Raw genomic sequence first — 24,413 nt, 5'->3', positions numbered from 1 at the left:
AAAAAAAAAAAAAATTGGCTACCATGGAGATCTCTAACCTTAGGACCTTCCAAAATCAACACTGAAGGCCTTCCAACACTGAGTGGTTTTTTTCCCCTCCTTCTAGGAGTCACTGTAGGCTCCTTTATCTCATTGCTGCAGGGTGCAGCATGAGCTAGAATGACACTGCATCTTGAGCTGAGCAATGCTGTCTTGTTTGGTTCTTACAAAATCAGAATAATACTGATCCGTTCTTCCTAGCTATGTTGGAATGACATGGTTACTCACATGACACATAACTGGCTTCCACATGGAGTCAGCCCCATCTCATGAATTCCTTTTGCTCAGAGGCAGAAACCCACAACAAGCCTTTCTGTCCCTCCATTCTCTTTTCCCCTCTGCTCTCAATCTCTGTCAAGTGTCAAAGGGAGCTCCCTACCCTGTAAAGCCTCCAAGCCGTAGTGTTTACACCAGAAATGTGACGTGGCCATCTTCCTGCCATATCCTGGTGGCAGGAGCAGCTGTTCTCTGCTGCTGACTAGTCCTCTTGTTAGGTAAAATGTCCTCCCAAGATGTCAGAGACTTTGGATTAAAGCTTGTTGCTGGGAGGATGCCACATCCCACCTTGCACACCACAGCTTTCCTGTAGGTTGTGAGGTCTTTGGGGTTAGCAGAGAGAAAAGTGAAGCAAGGACTGACACTTTCACTTAGAAACAGATTATTTTAGGGTGGAACCACACGGCACTTAGTGCAGGGACAAATTCTTCCTACTGAGCTGCTCCGCGTTGTAGAGGATGATTAAGGATTCACAGGGCAGAGAAAGTGAGAGAGAAACTTCAGCCTGGTGGCTGGTGCCCTCACCTAGGATCCTCTGTTTCTGGGAGACTACGGGGATGCATGGCAAGGCTGCATTCTCCCTTATTGTGCATACTTACACAGTCGTAATATGTAGAAGGTCCATAAAACATTCATGAAAGACTCAAGAAAATGACTGGTTTTCCTCCATTCCTGACTGAGTACCCAGTCTGACTTGCCCATGTTTTCCTTTCCTCAGTTGTCAAGTCAATCTTTAATGTTTTATTCCTGCCATCTCATAGGACACTCTTCTGAAAGTCAGCAGTTTGAATCGCCTTTTGTTGAGGTGAGAACTAAACCCAGTTCCTCTGTCAATCCTGGGAACAATACATAGGAGCCTAGGTGCTTAACATAAAGCCATGGTTTCTACTCCACAAGCAAAGGACAGAAAATAAGGAGCTGTGATACCAAGTATTCCAGCAGTAGGGTGGATCCAGGCCTTAATGTACAGCGAGCTAAGCTCTGTGTGTATTTCCTGCTCTCCCTCAAAAGCAAAGACCACAGGGAGTGGTTTTAAATAGTCGTCATTTGGTTAATGCACACTTGATTTCCCCCAAGGTCCCGCACTGCTACTCTGATGGCATTGTTTCTGGTATCAATGAACAGTTTTCAGTCTAAGTGAATTCTCCTGTGATCAGGTTTCCACTTGACTACTGGGCATTTGCAGTGCTTATATGCCTCTGCCAGCTGTTGCTTTGTGGGTGGGGAGATGACATTTGCAGCTGAGTTGGGCACTTTCAGCATTTGCTTGAATGTGCTGACAGCAGGATTTTTTTTCAGGTTTTTTTCATCAAAAGAATTTGTGCATTACATCAAGTTTGTTTTCTTTCAATATCTCTGACTCATTCTCAAGTGAATCACACCATGCTTTGTGATCGTACGCTGTAAGGAACTGTTAAAAGAAATCTAATGTGGATCTAAAGTCTTTGCAACAGTGTTCCCATTGCCATTGTAATCACTCCCATTGGGAAGTAAAATGAGTGGCACCAACATTAAGTTTCTGAACTAATATAACAGTAGTTACTAAGTAATTAAGTTCACAAACAAAAAAAAAAAAAAAAAAAAAGAAAACCCTTCATACCAAAATAGTTTTACTGGTAAAAGCATTTTAAAGCACAGAAGAAGTGAGTGGCTTTTGCTGTTTGCATGAGGGACCATCACAGTGTGCTGATTGATATACTAAAAAATTTCTTGGAATTACTAAATCTGAGATTACAGAAAAAAACCTGCTCAGGAAACAGAATTTTCAACTTCATGAAAACTTTTTTTTTTCCCCTCAGCATACCAGGATCTTGTTTAACAGCTCTGCAAATACACATAGCAGTACAAAACTAAATCAGATCTGCACGTTTTGGCCACAGGTTTGTTTTACTCTAAGGCTGTAATACCAATGGCTGCCTTATATTAGATAGCATTTCAAAATTTCCATGGAACTTGGCAAAGAGTAACAGTTGCATGCTGCTACAAAAAGTAGAGCATATTACCATAATTTTAAATAAAAAATGGAAAGAAGTGTTTGCTGGGGTTTTTTTTAGGTGCTCCAATTTGTTTTCCTCTAAGAAATTTGTCATTTTCACAATTACACTGTTGCCCTGGAGGGTTGTATGGAAATGTCACTGCCTGTTGGTATGATTTCACAAGTTTATTTCCTTCCTTCTTGAGAGGTTATCCAGATCAGTGGAATTTGTGGGTGTAATGAAGAAGGAGTGGGCTCGTTGCAGTCTATGGGCTTTTATCTTACAATCTGTGAATTAACATGAGTCTAGTGCTGAGCTTGGAAAGATGAAGAGTGGGCTGGAAGCCAGGAGTTGGGTATTCGTATTGCAGCTTTCAATCCTGGAAAATTGATTGGGTTGACAAAGTCAATCACATATTTGAAGAGACACTAAGAACCTACTTCTCTGACAATAAGACAGCTTCATCACGGAGCCAAGTATTTCAGGATCAGAATGTATCTGTATATGTGTCTTGGAGGGTGTAGATAGGGCAGGGCTTCAGTAGCCCTCCAGGCCAGGCAGCTGATGCTGCCTAACTTCCCTGTGAGAAATGGAGAAATTTCTCTCAGGAGTGACTTGGAAATAAAAAAAGATCTTCTGCCTAAACCAGCCCCAAAGCCTTTGGCTGGAGCAAACTTGGGTAAGGAAATGACTGCTACTACCAATAACTGTAAAGGAAGATAATGTCTGATGCTTTTGCAAAGGTCTTTGGTCATCCTTCTAATGAGACTGAAGCAATTTCTTCATTTTGTTGTTCAAATAAAGCAGCTGTAAAATAATGCCTGGACAGGGATCTCTCCTTCCCTCCTTACACTTCTTGCCATTTAACACAGTCAAGGGTAAAGCTGCCTGTTCTTCTGCGAGAAGGACCAACGCACACCGATGAGACTAAGGAAACAGGTGTGCCCTTACCTGAAAGTCTAATGCAGCCGGGGAATGGTACTGCTATCTCATGAATGTCATGTGACGGACTCCTGGTTACACGTTTGGTTGTGTGCTTATGCTTCTCCATCTGTTCGCACCAAAGGAGTAAGAATTTTTATTCAAAGATCTGTTTGAAGTATTCGCATGCTTATGATACTGGTGCATGACTGAGATCATCCTTTTATTTCTTGTGGTATCTGAAATGCAGTCTCCAAAGGAAAAGTGAAGAGTGTCCCCATCCTAAGAACTGCATGGTGTGAGCGTATTACGGAGATATGGCCACCAGTTACATTTTAACCTGTCTTTCCCCTCACTTTTCAGAAGTAATCAATTGCTTTGCCTTCTTTTGGCAGTTACAGGAATCTGACCAAAAGTAGAAATACCGGAAAGAGACAGCAATGTGATAGGAAAATACGCAGATGCAAAGCTGGTATGAATCTTCCTGGCATGGACTTACTGTAAAGCCTTGTGACAAATCAGTGTCCCCAGACAGAATTTGGCAGACAGATCTAGGTAGCAGGCACTGTAACTGTCGCTTGCTGGGACTGGTTTCACTAGCTGATTTCTGAAGTGAGAAGTTTGCCTTCAGGAAATGGAAGTAGGGAGGAAAGGAGTGTCAGCATCTTTTTTAACCAAAATATCACTGAAGCTCTCTGCTGACACAGACTTTGGCTAATGGTCAAACAAGAGCAGAGGTGATTGCCCCTACCCTTTTTTCCCAAAAGAGCACAAGGTTGGTTTATCATTAACAGAGCCAAACTGATCGAGCAACCCACCATGGCTGTTTTTCCTGGACTATCCTTGTACTTCTAGTGGACTAACAGGAAGATGGTTGAGGATCTGAAGAGAATGCCGCTCGTTGTTCTTGCTGTCCCCTTGCTGCTCAGCTCAGCTCAAACAGGTAAGAAAGACAAGAGTGCCTAGCAAGGGATTGAAGGTTTTACGTAGAAGGATCTGAATTCAATTCTCCCTAAGCAACCCGTGTGTCAAGAGGTCCTTGCCATAATCTAGTTAGATGCCAGGAGAAAGAGTAGTGCAAGAATGGTCCTTTCTTCTCCAATGCTTTGATTCAATCAGTCTCAGTGATTTAATTCCACTAACCTGATTTAAAAGAATGATCCAGGTTTGTCCTGGAGTGTAACGAAGCAGAAAAGGGACTGGCACTGGCTTCTCCTGCTTTGAAAGAAGCAAGTGTAATCTGCAGTAGCTGAGAGAAAATAAACAGATGCCACACTTCCATTTCTTTCTTTAATTGTACTGTCAATGAAAACTGCTTTTGTGACCATCACTACAGTCTCACATCACCTGCAGCCTCACAGCAGTGCACCTCCTGCCTTTACTCACGATCCCCCTTGTCTTACGCCATTTCGGACATGCACCGTGCTTGCGTGGAACCTGTCCTTGCTGGTTAAGCTGGCTCATGAGCTGTGGCTTTTCTGAATTGATCTCAGAGAACATCTCTTTCTCTCTTGCCTTCAGTACATAGGAAGACCAAAATAAACAACGGTAAGGGATAGTCACATCCCACAAGGCGGAATCTGAATGTTGAATCCAAGTTCTTTGTGCTGACTCTTAGGCCACATTCAGCCTAGCTACTTAAAGTATCTTCTATGGGAACAGCCAGCAGTTAGAAAACTGGTTGTTTGATTTTAAATTTTTTAAAATTTTTATTGTATTTTCCCTGCAGATTCAAGGTTGTTTCGCTTCCTCCAGTCCAGAAAGGGGAAGGTGCATGCATTGTCATTGCAGCAGGATGCAACTATATCAGTTTATAAAGCAACACTTTTTAGGTCAGAAGGATCATTTAATCAAGTATTTGGCTTTCTGCTCATCACAGGTTAATAAATTTCACCCCATTAGTCCTTCAGTAAATCCAACATTTTACCTTCAACAAGCTTTCCAAAATAGCAGCCAGCCCTCTGAAATGACGGAAGATGGAGAATCCAGCTCTTCTGTGGGTAACCTAGCTATAGATACTGCTAGCCATACATACTGCTAAACTTCTGTGCTTGCTTTCTAGCTTAATTTTTCTCAGTTTTTTACTAGCTACAGGTTTGAGATTTTTTTTTTTTCTGCCTAGATCAAAGTGCCTTCCAGTAGCTGCCTTTTCCTTCCCATAAAGTATTTTCATACAGTAAATGAATCAATCAGGAAATTATCATTGACACATTTTGTCATCATCATTCTCATATTTGTTTCTGTATTTTTGATACAATTGTCAATTGGACTTGTAGCTTCTACTAAGCCTACAAGAATTGGAGTAGAAATATCCCCATTCAGTGGTGACTACCTATTGGTAACCATTTTTTTAAAGGTCTAATAGCCAGCTCATAAATGTACTTAGTAGCTGGCATGTGCGGCTGATTTGGAAAAAAAAAACAAACAACAGAATGTCATTCACATCTCAGTCAAACAACTCTCAGCGGTCAAAACTACCATGGCATCCACAGTTATCTTCCCCAGTTAGAGCTGGAATTCCATTAAAGGACAGAAACAACTTTATCAGCCAGATAAGTTTACAGAACAGGCTGATTTTCATTTATGTTCTATCCTTTTAATCTTTATCAATAGAAGCAAGATTGCTACCTTCATTTTCTAATGAATTAGAATGAGCTTTTTTTCCATTGCACAGATGCAGACTAAATGTGCTATTCACTCTCTCTCATTTCAGGGAATACAGACAGACTCTCAGGGCACCACTGCACTGACTTCCAGACAGCAAATTTCCTACGGGGCAGTAAACTTAAGGTCCAGTTTCTTCTCTTCACCTCCTCAAGCCCCAGCTGTGGTGAGCTTATTTTAGCTGATGATGGCATCAAGAACTCCAGCTTCAACAGCAGCCTGGAAACCAAGATCATAATCCATGGCTTCAGGTGAGAGTAAGAATGCTGTGACTAAGTTTTTACTGGTAAATTAAACGCTGCTGGGGCATTCCCAAGCACTGGTTGCGGCTGGCACAGAAACCCCCTGCCCTTGTGACCCTAGTCTCCTCAGAAGAGTGGCTGCATGCAAAACACCTTCTAAGAACAGAGTCTGGAGTGCTCAGCCCCAAACCAGACCTAGGAATTCTCTGGGAGACTGTTGGTGGGTCAGGGCCAGAGGCATAGGAAATGCTGCTAACAAACCCTCGTTACAACATAACTTGACATCCTTTAATTTGTAACCAGCTGCCTATTTTGTATGTGTTTCACATTTTTGGGAGCCTAAAAAAAGTTAGGATATTATCTTTCTTGCTCTCTCCTCTTTTATCTCTTTTCTTTCCTTCTTTCAACTTTTTATTTAAAAAGTCCTTTCTTCAAGATTCTTGGCCCTTTAAATTGTCTTCTTGGAGCTCATGTCCTGATTCATCAACTGCCTGGATTAGTGAGCCATTTAGGAGCCCTGCCAGATACATTATACTTCTATTCTTGAAACTGTAGGGATTTGAGTCAGAGTTTTTTTTTAAGCTGTCACCATCCTGCAAGCTGTGTCATTTTTCAGCCAGGTATGACCCTGTAACATTATTTTTTTTGATGCACAAAAGCCTGAATGGAAAGCGCATAGAAGACCAGGATGAAACCACAGAAGATGTTGCGAGATCTTTTCAGAAAACCAGCTGTTGCCCTCATGTGAGGCACACCCCACACCAGCTAATATTAAGGGAAGTGGGTAGAACACAGCCTCCTCAGTTTCCCTTGAATTCTTGGGTATAGAATTTTCTTTTAATTGTCTACAGATGAGGAAATGTAGCAGTGAAAGACTAGGTGATTTGACCAAGGACTTCCCTGCCAGTTGGTAGCAGAACAGAATCCAGGTGTTCCTTATCAGCTCACTTACTTACTCCAGATGGGCTCTGTGGTGGCTAACTGAAGCACCACAGCAAGCACCACTAAGATCTCAGCCTGAGCCCTGCAAATGTTATCTCATCTGATTCATTAAAATACCTAGTTTCCTTCTGAATCAGCCCGTTCTGGAAAGTGTTATTACACCACCACAAAGAAATGTGAAGTGTGGGTATCTGGCACCAGAAGAAACTTTCAGCAACTGTCTAGCAGCCTCTTCTGAGACATGTGAAGCTCCATCACCAGTGAACAACATACTGGCACATGCCCTACTTTGGAAGGTATCTAACATTTGTTTCTGGTGACTCCACAGGGCTTTGGGTACTAAACCTTCCTGGATTGAAGGGCTTGTCCATGCCATACTGCACACAAACCAGGTGAACGTGATCGCAGTAGACTGGGTTTATGGGTCTACAGGAGCCTATCCCTCTGCAGTCGAAAATGTCACACAGCTGGCCCTCTCCATCTCACAATTCATCAGCAAGCTCCTGGTAAGCTACTGTGCATTTCCAGTGGGGGGGAGCATGGCCAGAGGACATAATTGCAAACAATCCAGAGAATTGCTCCCAACCTGCTGTCCCCAGGAGCTGGACAAGCTGTCTCTTTATTCCAGAGTGACAGCTGTGTAGCACTAAAGAGATTTCTTTTTTTCACTCTCTCTTAGTCCAAACTTGAGCATGACACTGTTTTTCTTTTTTGTCTTGAGTTTTGACATTTTCTGGAAAAACAACCCCTTTGTCAGCTGCCTCTCGAGCCCAGGGCAAACCTGAAGGATACCTTCGGTTTTCTCAGGTCCATGCTTCACTGGACGGTCATCTTCTTCTGCCTGGAAATTTTGCCCAGGGAGCTGGAGAGGGTGGGATTTGAGGCTATTTTATATTTGCTTTGGGCTTCAGATGTACTTCCCGGTAGCTGGTAATCCCCAGATGTGTCCCGGTTTGTTCGTGCACAGCACAGCTGAACAACAATTATGCAATGAGGGCGATACATTTTTGTGTTAACCAGCTATGCGTAAACTCTCGGTGTGGTGGTTGCGCTGCAGACCCAGGCTGCACAGCATGGGAGTTCCTGGGTATGCACCACATGTGCACAGCCACACATTCCTATCCAGAAATATGGCAACCCTTGGAGCCGCTACATCGTTAGCAGGATGGGAGGGCAGCTTTGGGGAGGGGAGGAGAGAGAGTACTGTCACCCCTCGTTCCTGAGTAGGTCATACAGTACACAAATGACTGAGTTGGACAGTGTCCCCACCACTCTGTGTCTGTGCTGAGCTCTACTTCAGCTACTTAAGGACTTTTTCTGTCCTGCCTCTCTGGGAGCACTACACCACAGATGGTGTATTTGTCTTCCCATAAGACCCAATACTGCTCCAGGATATGGTCTCATACATTTCAAAGTCAGGATTTTTCCTCTTGTCCCCATGCTCTCATGCACTGTATGCTCTCCCACTTTATGACCCTGCATCATGCAGACCAGCCAGCAGGAAGCTGGATTCCTTTGGATGGGGTCATCTTACATCACATCTAAGTGGCTGTGGTTTACCTGGCAGTTCAGCCCATGATTTCGTCCCTAATCACTGAAAATATAATCTTCAAATACTAATCAGGATATTGGTACAATGGTTGTATAGACGTGAAAGAAAATTTCCTCTGCTTTACTGAGAAAAAGATTATTCACATGGTGAACATGGGTCAGTCAGCTGAGAGGGTGAAATTCAGTCTGAAGCAAGCTGCGGAAGGAGAAGCTACAGGCTATGTAGTTACAAATATGAGTATCTGACCAACTTGGTTAGGGTTGGGTTTGCATCTGTAGACCTGAAGAAAGGGCAATACCTATCACTCCCACATCTGTTTGGTTCTCCACCATACACCTCAAAAGCAATCCTATATTAGAGGAGTTACAAGGCAACTCTAACTTCTGCATGGGCTGAGACAGGGTATTTCACCTTCCTGCTACAGCAACATTAATTTATATTATCATCAATCTGCAGGCCCTGGGAGTCTCAGGGACATCAATCCACATCATTGGGGTAAGCCTTGGTGCGCATGTCGGGGGCCTGGTGGGGCACTTCCATGGCGGTCAGCTGGGACGGATCACAGGTATCATAAAACTGAGTCTTGGGTCCTCACCTGCTCTTCAAGGGAGAGAATGAAAGAGCAAGGAAGGGGAGTCATCCATAGTGATCTTTTAATTGCATAAGGGCTCATTAGATCCAAGCTTACGGCCTCCTTCCTAGCTTCAGAAGAGCCTGACAGTGCCTTTCCAGCCATCAGTCACCTCCACAATGCCAAAAGAATGCGTGTATTTGCAAAAGGGTCCTTCTGCCTCTGCTCCACTCTTCAAACTGGTGCCAGCTTAAAAGAATATGAGGCCTCATGACTAATGAAACCCCACAACACTCACATGCTTTGCTTCCACTTTATAGCATGTATACTTCTGTGGTTCTTAAAATTAAAGCCCACAATGCATGTCATTGTGGGGCAGCAGCAGGAGTGAGCTGCTCTGCAGGAAAAAGTGAGCTGAGAGCCAAGGGTGACAACAAGGTAGGCAGGGGCAGTGGCCTCATTGACAAGGGACTCAGTCCTACCGTATCTGGACAAGAAGAGCAGGGCAGGTCCAGTGACAGGAACGAGGGTCACCCACAGTCCAGCAATGGCCAGGGAAGTCTGTAGTGATGAGGCAAGCCCAAGGTTGACCCAGGAAGTCAAGTCAGCAAGATAAAAGCAGAACCAGAAAAATACAGGGCTAGGCATGGCATCCCTACAACACAGCTCAGGCAAGGACCAAAGGCAAGAACCTCAACCAATGTTGGGAAGCCCCAGATAAGGCTTCTTGCTGTTCTCTCCCACAAGTCAGCTGTTTTCACAGTAGACTGGTCTCAGGTCACCCAGTTGTACCAAATCAGAGGTGACCTTAAACACAGAGAGCCAGACTCCTGAGTGTGAGGAAGAGGTTGCAGTGGGGGAATTACAAAGAAAGATGGTTAGAAGCTGATCATGGCATTTAGAGCTTTTGGGTTCACTCAGGGCTTTGTCAGCCTTTTGGCATGGAGCTTGAATAGAGTCACAGAATGATTTATGTAAGAAGGGACCTTGGAGGGTCTCTAGTTGGCCACTCCCCCCACCAAAGCAGGGCTGCCTCCTAAGTCAGATCAGGTTGTCAAGGGTCTTGTCAAGTTCTGGGAATCCCCAGGGATGGAGATTCATTTTGATAGGCAGGAAAATGCCACCAAGAAGGAAGAGATATAAAGGCTCCATCAGAGTGACAACAGCTTCAAGTCTGCCTCAGCCCATGCTGGTCTGTCTCACAGAGGTATCCTCAAGGAGGGTCTCACTGCACACTCAGCAGGGCAATCCAGCCCTGCTTCAGCCTTCATGTGTCACAGCTACCCACATGGCATGAAATACAGGCATTTCTTAAAAGGAGATGGGCCCTTTTTCAAGCTGTGAATCAAAGTTTACATTAGGAGGGACTTGGAGTAATCACTCTCCTGCACCAGGATTTTATGATCAGCAAAATCTTCAGATAAGCAGAATAATAGCAGACACTTTCCCAAGAAACCATGGTAATTAACTTCAGAGTCAGAGACTCTTTCCCTTTATGTTGTCTACATGTAATAAAAGCTCTGTAGGTTGATTTTTAACTCCGCTAGAAGACAACCCTTTTTCTACACTCCTGATTGTCCTGTGATTTCATAGGCACACTGGGCATTGCAGGTTTCAGTTCAGATTTAGGAGCCTGAAGACAGGTGGAATTAGACCCAAGATATGCCTGATCTCATCTCCTGCCTCCTCACACACAGGCATACATGCACAGAAGAATTTGATCCCAGACCCATAATTTCCTGAAGTCTTTTCAGTCACCTAAAAAGACGTGTGAAAACCAGAATGAGTCTTGGAGATCAGAGCGCAGACTTTTTTTTTGTGAAGTGAGTTTCTTTAACCCACGCCTGTTCCTGCAGATACCTCCCTGTGCAAGAAAGCGAATGGTACAGGAAGTAGAATGAACAGCCCGTATCCAAAATTGCTGAAGAGCAATTTGTTTCAATACTTGCAGAGGAAATGAAAAAGCCTGAAAGAATTCAGTTGCATACAGTATAGCTTCAGTGAGTAGTTTTCTTAGCTGCTGAGGTTGTACATCGCAATGGAGTTCATACAGCTTGTGCTTGGAGGAAGTAGGCATAGAACATAGAGTATAGAAACATGCTTGCCTCAGAGCTGTGCTGGAATTGACTGCTGCTCATATTAGGTGTTTTCCCTCCTCAGGAAGAACTTTAAGCTATATCAAATAGCACTTTTCAGTATCTCTTAAAGCCTTTAACTAAAATTTGGTCTGTAGAAGTGGGTGGGGAACCTCTCAGCTTTTGTATATGTCAAGATTAAAGAACATGGAAGAAAAATTAAAGCAGTAAATTCTTCTGACCGCTTGACCCATTATTGGCTTTTATTTCTAGAAAGAGTAGGGAAGAATTTTTTCCTTCTTTCCCTTTTCCTCTTTCCCTCCCCCCTCACAGACACATCAGTTTGTATGTTGTTGATACTGCCTTCTCCACAGACAATTAATGGAACTGAGTCCAAGGCAGTGAAACTGGCCAGCTCTGAGGCTAAGTGGCATGTGGAGGAGAGCTGCTTCTTAAACTATTGTTGTTGCCTGAGGAATGAAAAAAATGTTGTGAGATTACTTTTCTATGAAAAGTGAACAGAATAAACCTCACCCAGATAAAAGATCTTTAACTTGTTCCTTGGTATTGCCAAGGATAATTTTCCGTATTCCTTTGACTCCCCAAAAGGTGCTCCAGGAGCAAGTTTTAGGCAAAAAAGCAGCTGACTGCTTAAGCACTTGATTTTATTTGTGGGGAGAAGGCTCAGAAGCTTCTTTGTTTTAAGGATGTTTGATAGTATCAAACCTTTGTAATGCTTGGATCAGTTAATGCCTGGGATGCTGAATTCATCCCCTAACTGATGATTTTCAGTGCCATTTGTCAGACTGTAGTGCTAATACAAATGACAGTACAATTAGGGAAGGTGTTACGAGTTTGATTCTCTTTCACCAAAAATCCAAAAGACACTCTGGACCCACTCTGTCAGAGGTATTTGAAGCTCAGTCATGGCTTTACAGCCTAGAAACTTGAGGTACAAAACTGCTAAAGGGGAGTGGAACAGTGGAGGACAAGGTAAGGAAACTGTAGTGGAAGTTAGCGGGGGCAGAAACCATTCTGGAGCATCACAGTGCGACCTGGGAGTAAGTTCTCACTTCTTCCTAGCAACATTTTTAAAGTTTTGGATAAAATAACTGGTCCAGAAGTAAGAAAGAGAGGGCCTGAAGAGCACTCATTGTTGGGGTGTTTTTGTTACAGGCCTGGATCCTGCAGGCCCTAAGTACACCAGAGCCAGCCCTGAGGAACGCCTGGATCCTGGGGATGCCCTCTTCGTGGAAGCCATTCATACCGATGCTGACAGTAAGATGGCTTCCATCTTCTTCGACCCTGCTTCTGTTCCTCCTGCCATCATTATTGCTAACGAGTCTGTAGGTCATTGTCCCTTTTACACCAGATTACCATGAGTTCAGTTTCACTCTGAGAAAGTTTCTTGGTTAGATAGGCTTCAATGATTAATTCATTGGAAGGTATCCATACCCCAGAGCATTTCACAGCAACAGACAGGTGGAGATTAGACAGAGGGCAATCTTCCAGCAAATATTTCTTCCTTAACTCTGCTATAGCAGAGTGGTCTTATGCAGAATCAGCTTGGCATGGCTTTTACCACCTGAAAGGAATTTACATGCCTGGTCTCGTTTGTTTTTTCCCACCTGACATAAGAAAGGTGCCACTGAGTGACAATTGAAAGTAACAGTCAAACCAAGAGCTGGTGCAACAACAGAGTAACTTTTCTAAAGCACTCAGGGCCTACGTAGGCAGAACGTGTGCTAAAGAATAACATGGTGCCTTTGAGTCACAACTTTTTCCTGGAGATCATGAAAATGTCTACCAACATAATGCTCCATCATGCCTCATAATCTCCCATTAAGGTTGTGGTCAGTTTTGTTCTCCTTTATATAGAATCAAGAACCTGAGTCACAGAGGTGCTGATGAAGCCACAGTTCCTGGTCATTTTGATGGCAGGGCCTGGAGCACTCTCTGCTCCCTGCAGCAAACCTGCACAATGCAGGCGTGTAAGAACAGGAAACCTGTCCTTGCTGCCTCCAGCAGTGGAGCTGGGTCCACCGCTACTAATGTTCAACCAATTATTGGGGCCTGTCGAACACCATGTAGGGTAAAGCCTATAAAAGAGCCAAGCATAAGAATGAAGTGGCATTTCACCTCCTTTCAGATTTCGGGATCCGGATTCCTGTAGGCCACATCGATTATTTTGTCAATGGAGGAAAAGATCAGCCAGGATGTCCCCGATTCATCTCTGCAGGTGAGTACTCTGTGGCCAAGCAAAGGGCTTTCATGGCCATCTAGCAGCCTGTGAAAATGCTGTTAGGCAACCAGCTCCTGCTACAGTCAGAGCAGACATCAAAGTAAGACAACATGTATCTGCAAAGACACATGGCAGCAGGGATTCATGGCCCACATCTGCTCTCAGCAGTACAACAAGCAGCTGAAATTAGTCACATACAGGGCAAGTGTCTTGGTAGCACCACTGTAAAGAGATGTGATTTTGATGACACTTTTGTATGAGCTGAAACCCTAGCATCAGTAGAGTTTGCATCAACAAAGAAAATATTCTTGCTAGAAAGATTCTTAGGTACTACTAGCAAAAGCTTCTTTTTGTTTTCCATGCTGCAAACTGTGTCTATACTTAGAGAGGTGGCTTGTACAATCACTGCCTTTTCCTTCTAGAGAATAGGACTTTACACACTAAATAGTGTGGATAAATATTCAAATATGTTCTGGATGAGCCAGCTGCATTGAGGGTCAGGTTACAGGGGACACCTATGGTACCTCACTTCCCACAGCTGGTGTCCCACTGCAGGTGGGAGTCAAAGCTATAGTACCCCCTTGCAGAGAGCCTGGGGCCTTATCGATGTCAAACTGATAGAGACATGGCAGCCCTGTGGTCCCCTCTTCTGGGGGAGTCTGTTAGTCTGGGAAGCACTTCTGACTTTCTTCATAACTTCTCTTGCAGTGGGATCTGGGCTTGTAGTTACAGAGATGCTCTGCAAAACGTCGTTAATAGAAAGGGGATGGCTGCAGAATCACTAAGAGTGTTTCTTGACTCTCAGTCCCTTGGGAACATGCAGAAAGACTGAAATCAATGGAAAGGCTCATGACTGGTTTTCTCTGGGTGCATTTTTTTCTTGCAGGCTACAAGTATCTGATCTGTGATCACATGAGGGCAGTACATCTCTATGTCAGTGCCTTGAAATATTCATGTCCAATGGTGGCGTTCCCTTGTGCAAGTCATCAAGATTTTTTAAATGGTCGTTGCCTGGATTGTGTTGACCCCTTCCTGTTCTCCTGTCCCAGAATAGGTACAGTACTAGCATGAGACCTTCCTGGAGCAGATGACAATACATTCCTGACAGGTGTCAGTGCAGAGCACAGTATGCAGTTCAGATTTCTCTGAGCAGGATTTGCTTTGGATCTCTTTGGGGATAGTGAGAAGCTGTTTAATTTCAGACTTCTATAGAGACGCTCTAAAAGCTCATATATTGCCTGAGGTAGAACACCAACATCTTGAACATTTCTGATCTTTAAACATTTCATAGGGCCCACAAATGGGTTGAAAGAGATTCTCCAGCATCACCTAACAAGTGGACAATTAGCTCAAAAAGTGTCTTGTTTAGAGAAGCAGCTGGAAATTTTAGCCAAAGCTTGAAGTCCCATTCTTCTACAAATCACTCACTTGTTGCTGTATCTCCTCCTTCTCAAAAATTCCTGCCATGACCACCCTAAAGAGGAACTCCCCAGACTGGGAGAAGGTAATAGTGGCTTCTTTTAGGCTTCTGAAACTGGGCTGTGGCACAAGAAGAAGTATCCTCTGGTGCTATTTGCAGTCTGGTACCAGAGGACTATAAGGAGAGGCCTTTTTTGGTATAGGTGCTCTCAGATCAGCCACCCCTTCACCATTGCACCAAGCCACATTGTCTGTTAGCCAGTGGTGAGTTCTCAAGTTATGGTGGTCTCACTTGACCAGGAAATTCAATTTCCCAGCACCTCATGTTTGCATTGTCATTTACATCTGCACTAAGTTTCCTAACTTGGTAGTCTTTAGTCTTGCTCATTTTGCACAGGTGCAACTCATGACACAGTTTGTTAGCAGAGGAATGAAACAAAGTCACTATGAGGTATTCTGATGATGATTACCTGGGGTAGCTAGAACAGGTTTTCTGAGGGGATGTTAACCTGTCAAACAGACACCACAAGTCTGTGCTTGCTCTCATTTGCACTGGTATAAAGAAAAGGTCTGTCCTCCAGGGCAGCAGAGTTGGGCAGGGTGAGTGGAGGTGAATTGGGACCAATTACATTTCTGTTCTGGGTCATTCATGGCTTTCCCTGTACTGGCTCGCTTTCCTCCTGCAGGCCTGCTGGAGCAGGCAGGTGTCAACATGAGAAAGCTGCCCAAGGAAGTGAAAGTTTATCTAATGACCAGTCCCTCAGCTCCATTCTGTGGTAAGTAGCAATGAGAAAAAACGAGTCAGAAGGGGGCTGACCAAATGAGGCAGATTCTCTGGGGGCCAGGTAGAAACAACCCACCATCCCCATCAGGATCAGCTGCTGTGTCCCAGATGGTCTGAGACACGAAGCTGAAGAGCAATAACCCTGCACATCTCCCCCATAAAGCCCTTGCCAAGGGATTAAGACAGCCACCTGGCTTCAGGACTGAAGTAAAGGGTAGTGAAAATGCCTGTCTGTTTACTATGGACTATGCAGAACTGCCCACTGTGCCTCTCATACCACAGAGATTAGTTTGTTTCTTATGTCTCTCTGATCTTTCTGCTCCTGGGGCCAGGGAATGAGGTGTTAGAGGCCACCTTTTGGAGGGGTAGGTCCAACCAATAGTACCTGCCCTCACTCCCACATACTTTGCCTCTTGCTCAGTCCATCACAGCCTGGTTGAGTTCCACTTGCAGAAGAAAAGAAACATAGTCACCAGCATTGAGATCACTTTCTGCAGCAACAGGACCAAGGACACAGCGAAGATCACCATGTGAGTGACAGTACATACTTCTGGCCTGCTTTATCACAGCTCTGTGTGTAAGGATGTTTATACTAACCCAGAAAATGCACAACGATAGCATATCTCCCTGAGTGCAGTCACTGTGTGATGAACCACAACCTTTCTTCTTGAATTCCTCCACATTTTCCTTAAATGCTCTCAAGAATCAGGCATGTGCTACCATTACTCAGTGGCTAGGTCTACCTCTTCCCTGATTGCACAAAGCAGTAGGTATACTCCAGGATCCCCAAATTTGCATACTTTTGTGTTGCTGTACTGGTTCTTTTTCTACAAACTACCCTTGCCTGGTGCTAGTTTAAACCATAACCACTACCAGATAGTTACTAGCTCTCCCAGAGACAGAGATGGCTACAGCAAGATCCCATCCACCAGAGGTTCCAGACTGATGGACTTGGTGGCTTAGACATTTTTCTTGATGCCCATTAGGACAACAGTTGCAAAGAGGAGACAAGTGCATCTCTGCATAGTCAGAAATGTGTTCAGTAGCTTGTTGCCACTGCAGTAAAAGCACTCAGGCTCCCATTGTAGGGAAAAGTCCAAGGGCAAGGGACCAAAGACCACATGTGTAGACAGACTCTCTTGAAAGCACCACTCTCCTCCAAACCATATCTGAATTAAAGAACCAGACTCAGACTGCTGTTCCATAGCCCTTGCCTCAGGGGGATCTCCTCACCACAGAGAAGTTCCCCAGAAGAAGTCTTCCTCACTTCTTCCTACACCTTCCTGCCCACTGCTGTGGGCTGGGAACCGCAATGTAGACAAGCAGCTAGCACATGCTACTGGCTGCCTCAGGAAGCAGGAAAACAGTCTGCTAAAGAGCCCCAGACAGCTCTCCTAGGATCAGAGGGATTCCAGCACTGGCTCCCACACAGTCCTTACTGCTAAGATAAAACATTGTGACCTGAAGCTAATTGTGTTGCTGCTTCAGTCCCTGGCACCAGGAGGTAGAGGTAAGAACTAGGGAAGGCGAAGTCACATTCCAGGGTGCTCTCCAGCGTGACATAGCTGCTTGATCACAGATTTCCAGCCAGGCACTGCAATTTGCTGTTTATACTCCAGCTTGGTGGAGCTCAGTCTGTTCAATCCCTCCCCAGCTTGGAAGCCCGTTCCAAAGATGCAGAAGGGAGGAAACCGTAACGCCTAGGTCAAGGCAGGGCCCGTGATTTGCTCAGGAAGACATTCAGCACTTCTTTTTGCAGGGTTTGATAGGTGCCCAGCAGGAGGCATGTGAGACTGGAGAGAAAGGCTGCCTGGGGAAGTGAAACAGGCAGGCAATCCCGGGGCTTTGTTGCACCCCTAAGTTTTAATGAGAGAGTAGAGTTATAGCAGGGTAACCTATCCAGAGATACCCTTACCCCGGGAGAACAGCAGCTGTGTTTCATTTAAGTGCCTTCCTAAGAAGCACAAGGCTAAACCAAGAAATTTGCTTACAGCAATAAACCTACAGATTTGAGAGTATAAAGTTGAAGATATCTTTTTAATTCACACTGTAGCAAAAAGCATAAAAACTTTCCCACTCTAGGCAAAGCTCAGCCCTCCAGTGCAGTCAAGCTCAAGAGGGTCAAACAGGCATCTAAACATAGAGTTTTACATCGCAGTTCAGACTGATCGATCACCAACTCACTTCACATGATCTGACATGCACGTCATCCCACAGTTCCCCAGAAGTGCACAGGGACTTGGGCGCATTTGGCCAGTCTCAAACCTTCAGGAAGCAACTTTCATGGTTGTGTCTTGCCTCACATTGCCCTTCTCCTCTCCCAAACATCAATTCCAGTCTCAATCCTCAGGTTGCCGTTACCCCACACATTGCTCAGAGTGCCCCAAGAGACATGTCCCCAAGTCCCATAGCTGTCATGGGACTGACAGAGTAAGGAGCTTGTTACACAGCACACTTTCCAGCTGCATTGCCATTGCTTACACATCACATGACATCATCCCCCATATCCAAGAAAACATACTTCTGAAGCCAGTCAAGAGTCCTACATCCATCCAAAGGTTGTGTGGGGCTGGACCAAATGTCAGTCCCAGGAGTGATTTTCTTCAACCTGCTTAACCTTACTGTGTTCCTCTGTCCTAGGGCTGGATCCTGCCCACGGACAATATGCAGTAGAGAGATGGCCTCTCTCTGTTTTCCATTTGCTATCCACTATTGACCTTTATAACCACAATTTCATGATGCTTCCTACTTTTGGCAGCCTGAAGCCAGACACAGTCAGACACACAAAACTTCCAGCATCTACCACTGCAGTCTAAGGGAGGGACAGGATGTACTGGTTTGGGTTAGCCACTCTGGCCTAGGAGGATGCTGAGTGCAACTGTCAGCCTGCTCCTGGGAGCAACTTTGGTTGTGCGTTCTTCCTGACCCTTTTGTTACCCTCTCCTTTCCCTACCATGATGTTTCTGATCAGGCAGCCACCCAGGTGCTTCTGGAATTGCATAGAGTCAGCTACACACTTGTGCTCTTCAAGAACACAAGGAAATCTATGATCTCCAGCTCTTAGAGGTGCCAAGTAGATCAATCATAGGAAGGCCCATTGGATGGACTCCAGAGAAGGGAGGTGGCCTACCTAGGTAAAATGGCCGGGCAGCACCCCTTCATAGCACACAACCAGCTGGGCTCTGATCATTGGCTGTTTAACCAACTTCTGGCATTTCTCAGTTCATGTTACCTGGATAAGAGCAAAGGGACAGACAAATGTCCCTCTATCCAAGCATCCCACCTTCAACATGGTCTAAAGCAAATACCTAGAGTAGAGTATAAAAAAAGGTAATGTAAGCATGTAGCAATACTTCCCCCAAATAGTGTCCCAGTGTCTGACTAATTACATCTCAGGGACCTTCAGAGCCAAAGGTGAGATCTTTGTCCTTATTAGCTCCCAATGCTTTTGTCTTCCATGAACTTGTCCAGTCCCCCTTCCATGACTTGCACAGTCATGTAAACTTTCTAGCATCCCCAACATCCCACAGCAAGGATTTTAACAGCTTAAAAGGAATGGTACTCTGTGCAGTGTGCAATCTTTTTGAGCCTGCCACCCGTTAGCTTTCTTTGATGACCCCTAGTTCCTGCACTGGAAGAAATGGTGAACAACCGATCCCTATCTGTGCCATTCATGGTTTCATAGACATTGACCTTATCTACCACTTACCTCTTTGTAGCAATCTGGGCAGTGTTTCAATCTATATGCGATTGCAAGAAGAGTTGTTGTAATTGTGTGATGGAAAGAAGGATATTTATACAGAAATTTTCCTGACTTCAGAGATAAAACATGGAGAGATAGCCAGTAAGACTCTCATGCAATGCCCTGTTTTGACAGATGAGTCTTCTCACTCCATTTTAGTATGTGAGGGCTTCACGATAATACCCCAGATTCCTCCAGTCTTTCAACACATCTGCATATGGCCTTTATTTGCAGGTTAATTGAATGTTCTCCCTCACATCTCTCACCCTGCCTTACAGACCTAAGCACCAGGAGATGGGCAAACTGCTGCTGGCCCACAGAGTTCCCCTCTGCCAGATAAACAGTGTGACACTGAAGTATCTCCCCAAAAATCAGTTTTGGAGGAAGGATGAGTCATCCATTGTCGGCAAGTTCTGTGCAGCACCACTGCCTTTTGATAGCAAGTAAGTCACAGGAATGTCTTGCAGGGATTCAGTGAGCTATGGATGCAGTCTGTGGTTTGAAACAATGCATTCTATCATCTCCCCCATTTAGGTAAACATGTAATCATGGGTCTCTCCCAACCCCTTCTGTGTCCCCATGTAAAACATTTTCTACCTGTGAGAGAGAAAAACTTCCAAGGTAGTTTTCTAGGAGTTTTCTATGATTCTTCCCCTGGGATGAAAGTGTTGTGCCATAGAAGGAAAATGGCTGTGACTCACATCACTCAGAAGATGCTTAAGTTACTTGTACTAGCTAGAATGTCTTCCCTCTGTCCTTCCTTGCTCTCTCCATCTTCCCCCTGTCTACAATGGGCACCTATCTGAAACATGACAGACGCACATTTTTCAGGCTAAGACAACAGAAGACCAGTAATACATTTCTGCTTCTTATACTGCACAGGTTTCTAAAGCACTAAGCCTAAAGACAACCATTTTGCATTTTCAGGGACAGGCATTGTAGAGTATATGCCTTCAGCAATAATTACCTTACCCAGAGTAGAAGCAGCCAAGTCCTTCTCATCCTGAGAGAGATAATGGTCTTCTCCATAATACACTACTCTTGCCTGGAGTTTTGTAGATCCAGAGTTCTTGCAGGCAAGGAAAAATAGCTGTGTCTATACTGACACATTGAACTCTCCATGTTGCTTCCGAGTTGACTCTTATGCTGGCTCCAGGGTGAAGCAAGCTAGTGGGCACTCCAAAGTCAGGAAACCCAGAAGCAGAAGGGAGATTGTGCTCCCATTTAAATTCTGTTCTTATGGGCAGTAAGGAGACTCAAGCACAAGGCAGTAAAAATATATCCAGTAGGTGCAGATAGGGATAGATATTCCTATGCAAATACCAGGCAAACCTCTGAGCATAGGGACTATGCCTTACTAGCATGCTTTGCAGAGAAAAGCACTCCAAAGTTGAGATGGGGCTTTTTGTTTCTTATGAATGAGACAGCGTGGCACATTGCCTTAAAGGTGTGCTAACCTGCACCTCTGTAAGCACTGGACTGTGGTGCAGGTGGAAAGCTGTAGAGTTGCACAGGTTCATAACCACACTCATCAGAAACCTGGGAGCACTCAGAGCAAGAAAGGTGCTACTGGGGAGAGGGGGGAAGGTGAAGGACACAACTCCATACACACCTTTCCAGCCAATTCATCCTAGCCAGGGCACAGCATCCTGTTCATCATGCCTTCACAAAGCAGCACAAGGTCCACCAGCTGCTTGCTTGCATCTGTGTTAGGATAGCAACCTCTGCCTGCCAAAGCACAGCCTGACTTCCCTGTGCTCTTCCCACAGCAGGACAATGTCATGCCTGCCCTGGAACCTCACTCTCCCCGGCAACACAAACGTCTCCTATGAGCTGCCTGTTGCTTGTGCCTAGCACTGCCTTTGGAGCATGCAGGCATACACAAAACCGAAAAGGAGCACTAAATCTATTGCTGCTCTCTGCTCGCAGATGATACTTTCACCGTTAAACTGGATGGGTTTTTCACTTAGAATCATAGAATCATTAAGGTTGGAAAGGACCTCTAAGATCATCAAGTCCAACTGTCAACCCAACACCACCATGCCCACTAAACCGCGTCCCGAAGTGCCACATCTACACTTCCTGCATTAGGGACAGGATGTCAAGGAAAAGAAGTGTGCGGCAGTTTGGTGAGTACAAGGTTGATTGGTTACATCAAAACCTCTCAGTTAAAAGACTGGATTGGGACTTTTATCCTATGGATTCTGTACCCATCTCTGAAAGTGAGACAGGCAAGTCATATAATCTCAAGTTTCGGATCTGTATGAAAGAAGATAATATCACTCTTCCTACACCAGGAGTTTTGGGATGATTCATTTGTGTTTTATATTAAAGTGTCCTGAGAACTTCATATTAAAGGTGAGAAGTATTGTTTTTCCTCATCAAGGGGAAACTGTGGTTCAGGTTTGGCAAAGGAAGGAGTCATTCTTAGCCAATGCTCCAATGAGAACATCACTAGTCCTATCTACAAGGCACTTTCAGAGTGAGACCCTGGTGATTTCATGTTAGTGCTCCTGTTAAATAATCAGAATGAATTAATCTCCTTCCCATGCCAGGCCTGGAGCAGCTCTTCTGGCTGTTGGCTTGTTCTGTTTGAAGCTCACATGAAGTGAAACAGACACCAGGAGCATGGCAGTACTCTTGCATCCAATTTTGCACTGCTTTGAACAACTGCCCAGAATAGAAGGTAATAGTAGAAGAATGGAGCATTGTAGCTACAGGGCCACCAAACACAAATTAGTCTCAGGAACTCAGCACAGCCTTTCAGACCTGCAAAGTAGCTGAGATTTGGAAAGAATTGATAAAAGATTACAATATGAGAGACACGTACATAGAAATAGCCCTGATTCATACACCCCTTTTCCACCACGTTGATGCATATGCAAATTAAAGAGGAGAAAGTCTTACATCCCTTCTGCCCACAAATGACATCTTCTGTAGACCATTTTCTCTGGTTCCCTGGACTGTCTTCACTGGGAGATAAAGTGCACCAGGAACACTATGGTCAGGAGAGAGGAACATGCTAAAGGCATTTCTGCTGTGAGGAAGCCTCAGCCATTTGGCATGAGCTGTCACTACTGCTCCACTAGACAGTGTCACTGCAGAGTTAGCTCCTGCTTTCAGCTCATGTCCAAGCTTTTTGGACCTGCCATGTGGCTGTTTGGAAAGCCAGCCTAGCAAACACCACCTCCAGCATACACTCAGGAGAGGGTTAGAGCTGGGCTCTGACAACCTGATAGAGATCCAGGTTAGTTGGTGCCATGACTGAAGAGTTTCCAGGGAGCTTCCTATTGAAGACTAGAATATAACCTCAGCAGGCACCTATGAAGGGTGGTGTGTAATTCAGCCCAACCCAGTCTACTAATTCAGGGAGGTGTATAAAGCACCACAACAGACACAGTTTCATCATGTATTTTGGTTCCTTTGCAGAAGGGACCCCAGCAGCTCTTGTGTTAATTTGCTGGAGACATTTCCTAGCTGTGAAGGCAATGAGGTCAGGCTGAAGCAAGAATGCAACAACAGAGCATGGTAACAACCATTAGCAGGATGATCCGCAGGCCTGGGGAAGCCCTGTTCTCCTGCCCTGGGGTGACAGCAAAGGCAAGCAGCACGAGGAGTGGTGTATGCTGTGGATCCCACATACCCACCACTTCAGAAGCCTCTCCAGACCTCAGCAAGAGTGCCAGATCCCGAGGGCACAGATCTCACCCAGCTGAGACTGGCAAGACATGCCAAACCAGTCTCTGGGCCACAGCCCCTGCGTGAGCAGTGCAAGGCAGGTAGGGCTGCCTCCACCAGCCCCAGGGCTGACACAAAGCCAGCACCACATGCAGAATGGTCGTGCCCCTGCCTGTCTGTGCCAGGAGGCACTGAAGGATGCCTTGTCCTGTGCATGCTGATGGAGGGACAGATGGTCCTCACTCCTTCCCTGGATTATCTGCCCTGGAGAGGCTCCTACCCTCACCACCCAGCTTGGTTGCACCACGCTCTGTGGGACGGAGGATTCCTCCAACAGTACTGCCGTCTCTGATTCCCTGACAGAGGAAATGGGTTGGGAAGCTCGTCAGCCAAAGCCTGTTGCAGCTGAACTTGGAAGAGGCCTTCCATCTCCACACTATTTTCATGTAAGGTATTGCACTTCTTCCTACCAGTGGCTGCTCTCTCCAGAGATGTTTTGTACTCACTCTTTTCTTGACTTGGTGTGTGCACCCCGAGGTCATCCCCCGTCAAGCACCAAAAAAAGAGAGTTCAGGCTCTCCTTCTTGCCTGCACCTGTCCCCAATCCCAATTCCTTCATTTTCTTATTCCAAATGAATCAACTCAAACAACCGAGCTTTCACCAGAAGTCAGTAATTTCGTTGAGAAGTGGTGCTTGTCATAAATGAGAAATGCTAGCCCCTGGAAAAAGAATTTCTGGTCTTACTACAGTGGATGCTCGGTGAGGTGCATGACATCAAATCTCCATATCATGCTCTCCATTGCAAGCCTATTACCAAAGCCATCACACAGCCCATTTTCCCCTGCCCTTTCCCCTGCCCTGTGCCTTGAGATCACCCTAAATCTTTCAAATGGTGTTATCTCCCTCTCCAAATCCTCAAACACCAGTAGTTTCATCTCTGACTTTAATGTGAATCATTAAATCAAAGGGAACACAGATTCTGCGAGCAGGCTAGTATCGCATGCAGCGATATCGGTGTACCTTGGTATTGGAGCTGCCAACACACCTCAGAGAGGCAGGACTAGAAAACAAACTGGGGAAGCACACTGGGGCAGGCAGCTCTGGTGAACTGGGGTGGGAGGTGCTGGAGTGTCACACTGCAGTCTCATTTGTGCGCTTCACGTGCTCCTGAGTGTACAGTCTGCAGGCAGATGTCCCAGTGCTTGCTAAAGAGTGTCTCTCTGGTCAGAAACCTGTGTGAGCATACGTTCCTTTGGAGGGGCTTCAGGATCAAAACAGCCTGTTGTTCC

General features: G+C 45.2%; 1 protein-coding gene across 1 annotated transcript; it reads left to right on the top strand.

Moving 5' to 3' along the window:
• Nucleotides 1–4,079: 4,079 nt before the first annotated feature.
• On the top strand, nt 4,080–21,299 carry PLA1A (phospholipase A1 member A; the record flags this gene model as incomplete). The annotated part of the gene is made up of 11 exons (XM_082004710.1): nt 4,080–4,155; nt 5,926–6,127; nt 7,389–7,566; nt 9,069–9,177; nt 12,435–12,536; nt 13,408–13,497; nt 14,387–14,554; nt 15,606–15,695; nt 16,125–16,233; nt 19,724–19,888; nt 21,215–21,299. The coding sequence occupies exons 1-11, from the start codon at nt 4,083–4,085 to the stop codon at nt 21,297–21,299; spliced, it is 1,371 nt and encodes a 456-aa protein (XP_081860836.1). The 5' UTR covers nt 4,080–4,082.
• Between the last annotated feature and the right edge of the window lie 3,114 nt (nt 21,300–24,413).

The sequence above is a fragment of the Phaethon aethereus genome, assembly GCF_964289735.1.
Source record: "Phaethon aethereus genome assembly, chromosome: 1".
Lineage (NCBI taxonomy): Eukaryota > Metazoa > Chordata > Aves > Phaethontiformes > Phaethontidae > Phaethon > Phaethon aethereus.
The sequence above is the reverse complement of the archived record's forward strand: the minus strand, read 5'-3'. Positions and strand labels throughout refer to the sequence as shown.